General features: G+C 33.0%; 1 protein-coding gene across 1 annotated transcript; it reads right to left on the bottom strand.

Annotated features, from left to right (window-relative positions):
- Positions 1-297: 297 nt before the first annotated feature.
- LOC113191370 (olfactory receptor 52P1-like) lies at positions 298-1,251 on the bottom strand. The gene has a single exon (XM_026401085.2). The coding sequence runs from the start codon at positions 1,249-1,251 to the stop codon at positions 298-300; it is 954 nt and encodes a 317-aa protein (XP_026256870.2).
- Positions 1,252-12,339: the final 11,088 nt, after the last annotated feature.

The following is a 12,339-nucleotide window of genomic DNA, read 5'->3' as shown; positions in this document are numbered from 1 at the left end:
TATCTAGAGAGCTTACTGCATATTGCTTCATCAATAGATATAGATATTGAGAGGTAGATATATTTAAACAACAATTGTGAAATATAGTAAGACAGAGAATGAAATGACAAATATGTTTCTCTGAGAGATTGCCATAAAAATAAAACTCAAAGATAAGAAAAAAATTATACCACATCAAATATCCTTGCTACAAAGGTTAACTGAGAAATGACATTTTGAAGACAAGGTTGGAAATGTTGTTAATCCATCCTAACTTCATAAACCATATTCTTCCAGCAAAATTTGTAATGAAATGATTTAATGTTCAGAAATTTTCTTATTTGGGAAGAAGAGACCCACCACCCGGTCCCGAATCTGCTTGGTTTTGATTCCATACACCAGGGGATTGACTGTGGGAGGTACCAGAAGGTATAGACTTGCAAAGATTATATGGACGCTTGGAGGAACCTTCTTGCCTATGCGATGAGTTAAGAAGCTGAACAGTGCAGGTGTGTAGGAGACAAGGATAGTGCAAACGTGGGCAGCACAGGTGCCAAGGGCTTTGGAGCGGGCATTCTGGGAAGACAGCCGGAAGACTGCTTGGAGAATTTTGATATAGGATGTGGCTATGAGCCCCAGGTCTAATATCATCACTGAAAGGGCCACAGAAATGCCATATGCTCTGTTAATGTGGGTGTTGGCATTGGCCAACTTCACCACAGCCATGTGCTCACAGTAGGCATGATTGATGATATAATTTGTATAGTATGGCAGCCTCTTAATAAGAAGAGGACAGGGCAGAACCATGAGTATAGCTCGGCTGACACCAACTAGGCCCATTTTAATGATTTTAGATGTTGTTAGGATGGTTGTGTAATGCAATGGGATGCAAATAGCCACATAGCGATCAAAAGCCATGGCAAGTAGGAGAGCTGATTCAATAATGCAGAGTGTGTGGATAAAATACATTTGTGTTAGACATATGTTAAAGCCAACCCTGTGTTCATTAAACCAGAAGATGCTAAGCATCTTGGGGGCTGTGGAAGAGGAAAGAGCCATGTCATTCACTGCCAGCATGCAAAGGAAGAAATACATAGGCTGGTGGAGGCTTGGCTCTAGCTTGACAGTAGCAATGATGATGCTGTTCCCCAGCAGGGTGAGGGCAAACAGGAGGAAGACAGGGATGCCGATCCAGCAATGAAAATCTTGCAAGCCAGGAATACCAACGAGGAAGAAAGATGAAATGGGGTTATGTGTGCCATTATCTTCCATGTTAACACTTGAGGGGCTGCATGTTCAGTATCAAGTATGAAGGCAAAACCCCTGTGAGCAGGTATCATGACGACAGAACTCCTCCATGGCTCTGCAAAGGTAGATTCAATAAGCACTTGAGAATAGCCTATCTGAAGAGCTTGTTCTTTTTCAAAACTTCCATAAATCCTTAGGGAAATATCTTCTTTTGTGATCCCTAATATCTTGATTTGCAAATAAGAAAATGAAATTAAACGGTCTTTATTTTTTTTTCCTTTTTAACTTTATTCTACTTTTTAAATTTTTGTTATCTAGGAAGTAAACAGATAATGATAAAATGGTTCTGTCTTTGTATCTGTAAATTTTCAGGATGATGTGATACAGATTGTCTTAAGACAATTGTGTTAATCCCAATTCATAGAGTGGCCTAGGCAGGGGGAATCCCAAGTTCAAAGGCAGCCTGGGAGACTGAGGAAGACCCTGTCAAACTAGAATGTAAAAAAGTCCATTCGTGACGCAGCCCATTCATAATCATTTGCGTAGCATGTGACAAATCCTGTGTTCAATAACCCATATTGCAAAAAAAAAAAGAAAAGAAGGAAGGGAGGGAAGGAGGGAGGGGCAGGAAACAAAAGGGAAAAACATGCACAAATAACAGCCAAGCAAGGCCACTGATCTCAGGGAACTTTCAATCAAGTATGCAACTACATATAGGCGTATACACATACACACGAACTGTACATACAAGGATGTGCATATTAATAATTAGCATGCTATTCTAAAGGCAGTTAGCATTTTAACAATATACTGTCTACAGATAACTTAATAAAATAATCAGTAGTGTAGAATAAAGAATCTCAGAAACTAAATATGACCAAAGTTCTTTAGGACACTACAAAGAATAAACTCTTACTGTATTTTGGATCACTATATTCTTAATTCACAAAAATTCTTGACGATAGTCCAAATATTGACAAGATATTAGAAACTTACTTTAATGTTAGGAGTATCTCCTGAAATAATAAGTAAAAAAAATAAAAATTGTCATTGGAATTTTAACATATATTAGTTACATAATTTTTAGACTTTCTTTTTTTAAAATTTTTTCACCATGATTGTATCCTATAATACTTGGCCTTTCTATGCAATTAAAAACAGAATTTACAGATTTCATTTATTAATTCATTCAATTTCACTAAGAACATAGGCCAGAAAAGAAGGATTAACTGGCTTTTCTGATCCAGCCAAGAAAAGTTAAATTTATTCACCATCATATAAAATTACCATTCATAATTTATTTTAAAGGATTTTCATGAAAATGAATACCACATTTACATGTCATGAAATAAAATGTTGCAAATAAGTTATCTGCTTTTCCAAAGTAACTGTGAATATTTTATTTTTTATTCTTTCAGATAATTAAAATATTGCCCTAAATAAACACATTAGCAGTTAATGAGATAATGTGAGACTTTTCAATGTCCTGCCCACCCATGTGTTCTCACCCTAGGTCTGGCTTTGTTAATACTCCTACTCAGTGGCAGTAAAGACCCAAGCACTAAATCCAGTCCTCTGAATCTGACCCACCATGACTATTTTCCTGTGACCTTTACTATGAGCTTGTACTTTGATTCTAGTAATTGTCCTCTCATCTTCTTCCTCAGATGCAGATTCCTCCTATTATCTTAATACTGAAATCTTAACCCCTGTCTTCATAATATACCTATTTTTATTTCTAGTTGGTCCTAATATCTAAATCCCATCCCTTGAATTCCACAAATGTGAATGTTCAATAAACATTAAGGGATATTCTAATTAACAGTTCTTCTTTGGATTTCCAAATATCACATGAAAAAAACCTCTTTTGGTGATGAGATGTGCATTGTCTTATGAAACCTATGCTTTTGTGGGTCTATGTAAATGAGCATATGCGGTGTTTTCTTGTAAAAAGGTAAGACTCAGAAGTTGAGTTACATTAATAGTTTAAAAGTCTTAAGAATTTAAACTTATCCAGAATTCAAAAACTGAGTTATGGAGCATTGTATATTAGAGATGGGTTTTATAATTCCAGAGAGAGAGATAGAAACTTGGAGTTAGAAACTAGGAGTTGAAATGCTTAATGCCAGAAAGATTTTGAGGTTCAATACAAAGAATACATTTTAAGGTTTATCCATATTCCATGATTTTTTCCACTTTTAGGAGAAGCAAAATTTTAAGAAGTTGTTGGAAGAGAATTATATACACAAGAAGAAAAGCAAAACATCTAGAAATATAAACATAGCTCCTAGCTAAGAAAATTGCATAAGATAAAAATCAAGGTTAATTATTTACATATATTTACATATTAACAAATTATATCTTTTAGTTGTCAATTAATTGTGATAAGATAATAAAAAAATATGTTGTCACTTTGACTGGACAAGAGGACAACTTCCCCTGAAGCTCCAGAACTTGTAAAACAGAGGGAACTGCAGAGAACAATTCCTCCAGAAACCATTTCCTATATAAAGCCCCAACCTTCTGGAAAGGTTTCTTAATTTTTCCTGGGCCTATTTTGAATGAAATCAATGAGGTCCTTCATTTTGGATTTAGTAGATTAGCAGCAAAGTGAAAAGACCAGAGAATACCCTCCTGCTCTGCCATTGTGTCTGTTTCTGAAACAGGTAAATGTCAATATTCCCGCCACATGTTCTGTTATTAACTTACTTGCATCTGGATCTGTTTGCACAGACCCAGATGAAATCTGCCGCTTCAGAGAGCAGAGTGCTAGTGGCACATGTGACACTTTCTAAATTTTCTGATATAAATTATATGTTGTTTTGCATGTGTGTGTGTTTATTTACTGTCTTCTCTCACTTCAAGTTTTTCTAAACAATATTCACTCCTTTTGTTTTTTTTTTTTCAAATCTCCCCTACTCTGAATTTTATTTGCTGGCGACAGCAGTCACACAGTCATTTAGACCATAAATCTCAGGGTTATCTTTTATCCTTCTCCCTTAGTAACTTTAAGATTGCAAACAAGTCATTTTGTCTTGTTGAATTCAATTATCTCATATTCATCAAATATAGTATACCTCACCTATGTCCATCTTCTTTAGTTAATTTTTTCATTAACTGACACACACTCCATGATTTGGCTTCCCAATTACTTTTCCTTGTTTTTTTTTTTTTTTTCATTGTTGTTTTGTTTCGTTTTCTTTGTTTTGTTTTTAAATTCCATACAAAATCCATTTTCTCACATCATCATAGTCATGTTTCCAACATTACATATTAGGTTACTTAAAACCTTACCATTAAGGACCCTGGGGCTGGGTCTGAGCAGTAGAGCACTTACCTGACATGTGTGAGGCACTGGGTTCGATTCTCAGCATCACATATAAATAAATAAAATAAAGATCTATCAACAACTTAAAAATGTAACAACAACAACAATAAAAACAAAAACGACCTTACCATTAAAACAATCTTATAATAGCTCTTAGATCGCTTTCTATGACTTTAAATCTAGTCTACACTTGGACTTAATTGCACTTTCTCTTGTCTGGTGGGTGAATTTCTACTTATCTTTTTAATGTGTGCCAAACACGGAACAACTGTAATAACTTTTCTCTTTATTTTGAAAAGTTACACAATATTTTCTTTCCAATATTCTTTTATCTTGGAAATAGTTTAATGATTACAAATAGTAGTCTCTTGTTAACTAGTCATTTACAAACTCTACATAATGAAGAGTTTATATCTTAATGAACCTCATGTTTCTGGACTTTACATGAAATACATTTTAAATCTTAATGGACTTTATATTTCTGTTGTGTCAGCTCACATCTTGGAATAACAAAAGCAATTAATCAGCCTGTGATTTTGGTATTAAATGAAACATTCTTTACATGTTGTAATATCACATTACAATAGTTTAAAGGTGCCTTTGGCTTATAAGAGCAGTTTTTCTTCTGTCTACAAATTAACTTTTCTCAAAAAGTTCATTCTTGCTCACTTGAAACAATATAATCAAGTTTTTAAATTGATTATATGAATTTAATTGCGAGTAACTTGAGTTTTTTGTTTGTTTGTTTGTTTGTTTTGGAATAGCAGAGGGTGAAGATATAAGGTGATTCTGATTTGCCTAAATGTGGGTTCATTACTAGGTACCAAGGGAATTATTTTGAAATGTTGACAATAGTATTCCACAACAACATGTTTCATGATAGATACAAGTCAAGAACCTATTTCATATTTTCTTACATTTATACATTAATGTGCTAGCATATACACATGCACACATATACCTACCTACACACACACACACACACACACACACACCATTCTGAATTTTATATCAGTTCTTTCCAGAGGTTGTTATTTCAAATTTTGCTTTCTCCCAAGGAATAAGTCAAGTAAATTAATATAAAAAGCACAACAAATTATATGTGCCAAATCTATTTTCAGTCTCTTAAACTGCTCTTAGGGCTTGAGCAAAAAGTTAATTATATTGTCATAAATGATTGTAGCAATTTTTCCACCAATAAAAATACTCATGTCAACAATTTCAACTTCTTTGATAAAATTTGAGTTTATTTCCTTATCTTAAAATTAAAAGAAGACAAAAAGAAAACCAAACAACTAATTTTCTTTAAATAGATCCTATGTCCAAATAATGTGATCAGGAGAGTGCTCATGAACCTCATTCACTGAATTGTTACTTTTCACTTTGTTACACTTGTATACAACCTACTTAATATATTTTATATTAACTTTGATGTATAGAAATAACTATATCCCAGATCCACATGCATTGAAGAGTTTCCTACATGGCTTATATTTTACGGTTCTACTCTTAGATTAATAAATGACTATAAGGTATGTATGGGTGAACCTTTTCTGAACCCACTTCACTTCTCTCAATTGGTAATGCAATTTCCTTGTGAATCAAAACAGACACATTTATCATCATCAATAACTGTACCTCCTCTGAAAATATCAGCTCCAACCAACTGTATCATGGGCAGTCTCCCAACCTCTAATTCTCCCAGCACAAGTACCTTCTCTTATATAAACATAGACCTTTTGAAATATCAATCCATATATTCATTTGTCAGTATATTCAAACATCTTATTATATTTTATTTCTTTGTTCCTTTGCAACTCACCAACATTGTATCCAACTCTTTTGCTTCTGCACCTGAATTCTTGAACACTATTAGGAAAATGAAAAAAAAAACATCCAAGTTAGTGCCATATAAATCATATTTCAATTTTCCTACCTCTAAAATGTGCATAATAAAAATAAATTTTATTTTAATTGTGTTGTTGTAAGGACTATATCAACTGATAAATGTGAAAGGCTTAGTCTTCCACTTAGCATATAGTAATCACCTAATAAGTGTTAGTTATTATTGTTAGAGACATTGATCAAATAACATCTCCCAGTTATGCTTGGAATTCACAACAAATTCTTTAAAATCCTGGTTATACTATTCAATAGGAGATGGATCTTTATGAACTTCTTTACCTCTTGATACCTTGGTTTCTTGATAAGTATGATGAAGATAATAATAATTAATACATCATAAAATTATTTCTACAAGAAAATGTTCACATAAATAAGAACTAGAAACATAGTGAACATTCAGCAAATGCTAGCTTTAAATAGATTTAATTAACCTTCCCTGAACTGGGTTGTCTTCATGTAAAATTAGATACCACTTCTTAGAAGGGAAAACTGTTAAGAATTATAAATTACCTACAAGCATTCTTACATGTACATGTATCCTTATTACTCTTTCCCTAAAAGAAAGAAAGCCTCCCATTCCCACACATAAGTATCCACCATATGCACCTCAGATCTAATCAATATTTAGAATTAACTGTGTCAGCAGCCTCTGTTCTATTTAATTTAAACCCTTCTTCCACCACTCTATCCTTTCTCTTAGTCAATTGCACCTTAAAACAAGCCAATTCATTTCTTTCTTGTCTCCATTTGTATCATCTTTTTTTAAAGGAAATTGAATAGTCCCTATCTGTTTTAAAAAATAATCTATTGACCCAATAGATGCAGGAAAAACTATTAAATTTTTTGTATCTATTTATTTTTATATTTATATCCTTCATGAGACTCTGAGAGTCATGAGAAGAAAGTACTGAAATACAAAATATTTTCAATGAATTTCCGAGGAAAATTCATGTTTTTGTATATCCTCCTCAGCCAAAGTATTTCATAGATTTTTATCCTGTTACTGAAGCTTGTGACTGCTCTACTCTAAGTGGTATTTCTGTAATAATTCTGTAACCTATGCCTTCCTCAACTTTTCTTTAAACATATTCTTTCCATTTTATGACTAACATGAGTTCCAAAATCAGAAACCATAGAAACTTCATAGATTTTTGCATAAAAATCCAAAAACAAAACAACACCATCAAAAACAGAAAGGATACTAAACTAATCCTTTTTTATTACTGGGGAACATTTGATTTTTATTCTCTAGTTCTAAATCACATTACTCAAACCATATATATGTCTGTTATAAACATGTATCTCGATTTTTCTACCTGCATATCATCTTTTCCTCCTTGACTGCAAAATATTTTATCTCAAATAATGCATCACAAAATAAATAACATGTACTGTTGCTCCCTGAAAATTCTCAAATGATCCTTTTTCATTGCAGTGCTCAAACAAAGAAACTTACCTGCTTAAAATACACGACGGCACTGGCTTTTGGGCATTGAGTCCTCTGTGGAAAACTTGATAATTATGGTTGTCCTATAACAGGAGATTATGAAGGTCACTTGTCTCATCAGGCTTTGGAAGGCCCAAAGGTTCACTGATTATACACAGAAGAGATATACACGTGGAGGGGAGACAAGACTACAACTATGCACAGACATTTGTACATGAAAGCTATAACACTATAAATATCACAGCACTGGTATGGGCATAAAGGGATTCTATTACTATTTTAAAAATATAGTCTCTAGAGACAGGGCCATGGTGCTTGGCTTGACTGAAGTACAAAATAAATATTTACTCAATTGAGAATGTTTAAGAAGATCAAGATTTCCCAGAGTCTAGTACTTATATACAGATGCATATTAAGACAAAGACATTGCAAACCTATTCTGAATTGGCACCATTTGATTTCAATGTAGATCCCAGCTAAGAATAATGACACCAAGAACTTAAAATTCGGGATATTTCAAGATTTCCATTATTATTTTGAATGCATACCATCCTATTGGAACACGATTTCTACATGTCCAGTCTCTTCAAGATTCGCCTTCCTATATCCATTGTTCTTCTGTGCACTGAAAAAACCTGCAGTGCAGCTGCAGTTTCTTCAGTTAATGAGGAATTAGATGCTCTCTGTAACAGCCTCGCTCATGTATAGCGTCAGTAGATCAAATTTCCTGCCCCTCTGGATTTTTAGCTCCTTATACTTTCTGGTCTACTACAGTAGTCAAATGATAATTTAGTTACTCATATACTTCAGGTATTACTTTCTTCCTGTTACTAGGAAAGAAAACACTTTCACATGCTGGAGAGTCCTTTGTGATTTTCGCTCATGGAAAGGAGTGGATTTAAAGAATTATTTCTTATGATTGTTGATCCTCAGTTTTTCTCATGGATTTATAGCTGCTTCCTTTATATATAGCACATTTTATAACAAAATTATAAATTTTGTTAGTTGTAAATGCTTCAAGTAATCCTCCCAATTGAGTCATCTGTTAAGTTTTTCTATGATTTCTTTAATTGAAAAAGAAAATAAAAGCCCTTCATTTTATGTAAAGTCATCCCAAATTTGCCTATTATTTATTCTTGGCATTTCCTTTGTATTATTTTTAGATTTTTTTCATACTATATCACAAAGATATATTAATGCATACCTTTCTGATTTCATATATTTTGTAATGCTTTTCTTGTCTTCAAAGAAGAGAACTGTTCAATTCTAAAATTCATTTGGAAAAATATAAGAGCCAGAATAACCAAAGCAATTCTAAGCCATAAAAACAATGCTGGAGGAATCACAATCTCTGACTTCAAATTATACTACAGAGCTAAGTAACAAAAACTGAGTGGAACTGGAATAAAAATAGACGAATAGACCAATGGTACAGAATAGAAGACACAAATGGAGACAAACCCACACACCTGTAGTCTTCTGATCCTTGACAAAGGTGCCAAAAACATATTGTAGGAATAACAGCCATTTTTACACATGTTCTTGGAAAAACTTGTTATCATCTGTAGAAGAAGGAAGCTAGACTCTTATCTCTCACTCTGCACAAAAGTCAACTCAAAATGGATCATAAACCCGGGAATTAGACCCAAAACTGTGCATTTGTTGATGAAGGTTAATGGTTGTATGTTTTCTGACACATGCAGAAACTATAGAAAATGACGGTAAAGAAAGGTGGGAGTGGATCTCATGAACATTAAAGGGAGACCAGTAAAAGAAAGGAACCAAGGGATGGGAGGTAGAGATGGAGTGGGGGAATGCTGGGGAATGATACTGGTCAAATTATATTGTTGCATTGTGTACATGTACAAATTTTTAACAACAAACCCCATCAGTATGTACAACTAAGACACCAATTAAAAATTGTGTGAAGAAAAAAAGGACAGATGCTTGTGCTGAACATAGTAGCACATGCCTGTAGACACAGCAACTCAGGAGGCTGATGCAGGAGGATTACAAGTTTGAGGCCAGTTTGTGCAACTTAGATACAGTCTCAAAAACAAACACACACTGAGACCCAGTTTCAAAAACAACAATGACAACAACACACACAAAAACAAACAAACAAACAAACAGTCTGTGGATGTAGCTCAGTGGTGGAGTGCCCCTGTGTGTTCAATCTCCAGTAACCAACTCCCCAAACATCCAAACAAAAACAAACAGACAAACAAACAAAGAGCATTGGGGAATTTTGCTTTTACATTCAGTGTAGCAATCTACAGTGGTCCTCCCTTATGCCCAGTTTTCTTTCAACATTTTTGGTTTCCTATGGTCAAAAATGGTATAAAAATAAAAATGAGAAATTCCAGAAATACACCATTCATGAATTTTAAATTATGTATTTTTCTTGGTGTGATGAAATCTTGTTTAGTATTCTTCCATTTTGTAGAATTATATTTTGTCTAGCATATCCATCCTATATGCACTGTATGTCCATTAATCACTTAGTGTACTATCCATTCTCAGCTCTACAGTATCACAGACTTGTTTTCAAGTAAACTTATTCTACTAATTAATAGCCCCAAGAGTTGGGCATATTTGTAATCTCAGTGACTTCAGAGTCTTAGATAGGGAGATTACAAGTTTGAGACCAGCCTAGGCAATTTAGCAAGCCCCTTTCTCAAAAAAAAAAAAAAAAAGGCAAGGGGTTGGGGTATACCTCAGTGATAGAGTAACCCTAGGTTGAATCCCAAGTACCACTTAATTAATTAATTAATTAATAATATCTCCAAATTGTGAGAGTAATGTTGACAATTTTATTACCACATAATGTTATACTTCTCATATTTTATAATTATTCTTATTGTGCCTCATTTGTAAAATAAACTTTATTATAGGTGTGTGTATAGGAAAAAAAACATAGTATATAGGGTTCAGTGCTATCTGAACAACTAGGAGTACTGTGTTTTATGTGGATAGGAAAGGACTTAAATATCCTCAAATTGGAATACTTAGTCTACAAATTTGAATGCTTATTCTCTTTATTTTTAATGTAATTACTAGTGTAGTTGAGTTAAATTTTAGTACCTTGAAATTTTTTCTGTATTTATCTTTCTAAATGTACTGGTCTTACCTTTTAAAATTAACAAAATAGTTTTAGTATTCCTTTGATATTCTCTATTGGATTTTATACTTGTTAATTTCATACCATCTGAGTTTTAGATGGTACTCTAAAATCACTAAAAGGTTTTGTTATAATATACAATGAATAAATATAAAGTATGTGAATCATCAATAAAATATTTTAGTATGTTATAAAAACTTAATAACAATAAAATTCCTTGTTGATTTCTCTGATTTGTGATCTGTTTAATTATTTGTATTAAAAGAATAGTTTTCTTTCAAGAAATATGTTTGATAATTACATTGTCATGTTGCTCATTTATTTATGGAGATCACAGGTTGCCAGATGACAACCAGCAAAACATTTCTTGTCTGTAGATTTTTTTTCATTTCATTTTTTTCTTTTCTTTTTTCTCTTCCTCCTTTCTCTTTCTTCTTCTGTACATCTTGTGAGTTGAGAAAGTTTGTTGCATTATTAAGCATTATTTAATGAAATATAGCACAACAAAAATATACTATAGAGAAAGTATATGGACAGCAAAGTCTAAAATATTAATATATGACCTTTAAAAAATTAACATCACCTGCTTTATGTATTTTTTTCAATTTTATATTACTGGAATTTTACTATAAAACAAATCTGTTAAATTCTCTGGCACTACGGTGCTAGGAACTAATTCTATTACTCTTTGTTTATCAATCTTTACTACTTATTCTAAACTAATACATAAAATATAAATGTTGTCCTTATTAATCTGGTGCCAGGTAATGTTTTGGTGCACATACATATTATACAGTGTTTAAATAAATGTTAGCATATCTATCTCCTCATACATTTAGCCATGGTGAAAACTTTCAAATCCCTTCTTCTAGTTGTTTAAATTATACTGTTCATTACTACATCATGGAAGAGGGCAACCATTACAGGAAAGAAAACACACTAATATTTCAAAATTATGTTTTCTTAGTGTCTTGTTTATCTCTTTTGAAGTTTATGGAAAAGACTTTCACTGAATAGTCTCCTTGGATTTGTAGAAATTAAAGAAAATCGTCTGGGAGATCCTCATTTTGTCAGGGAAGGCACTCAATTGTATCAGAAGCTTCATTGAAACTACACTAATCCTAAAGGCACAAAATCTTTAGGGGTACTTTAGACTTATTAATAAATTAGATACGGCAGTGAGATTCAGAGATTTCTCCATCATCAATTAGTCCTTAATTTGGCTTCTCAGTAATCATATCCCACTTCCGACAGTGTTCAAGGCCAACAGGGTGGAAGCTTAGCAGATTACTCCAATGTGTTGAGCTTTTC

The sequence above is a fragment of the Urocitellus parryii genome, chromosome 4 (assembly GCF_045843805.1).
Source record: "Urocitellus parryii isolate mUroPar1 chromosome 4, mUroPar1.hap1, whole genome shotgun sequence".
Lineage (NCBI taxonomy): Eukaryota > Metazoa > Chordata > Mammalia > Rodentia > Sciuridae > Urocitellus > Urocitellus parryii.
This window is presented reverse-complemented; position numbering and strand designations above follow the sequence as displayed.

Coding starts and splice junctions, on each gene's coding strand:
- LOC113191370 (XM_026401085.2), bottom strand. CDS start 1,251: ATGGAAGATAATGGCACACATAACCCCATTTCATCTTTCTTCCTCGTT.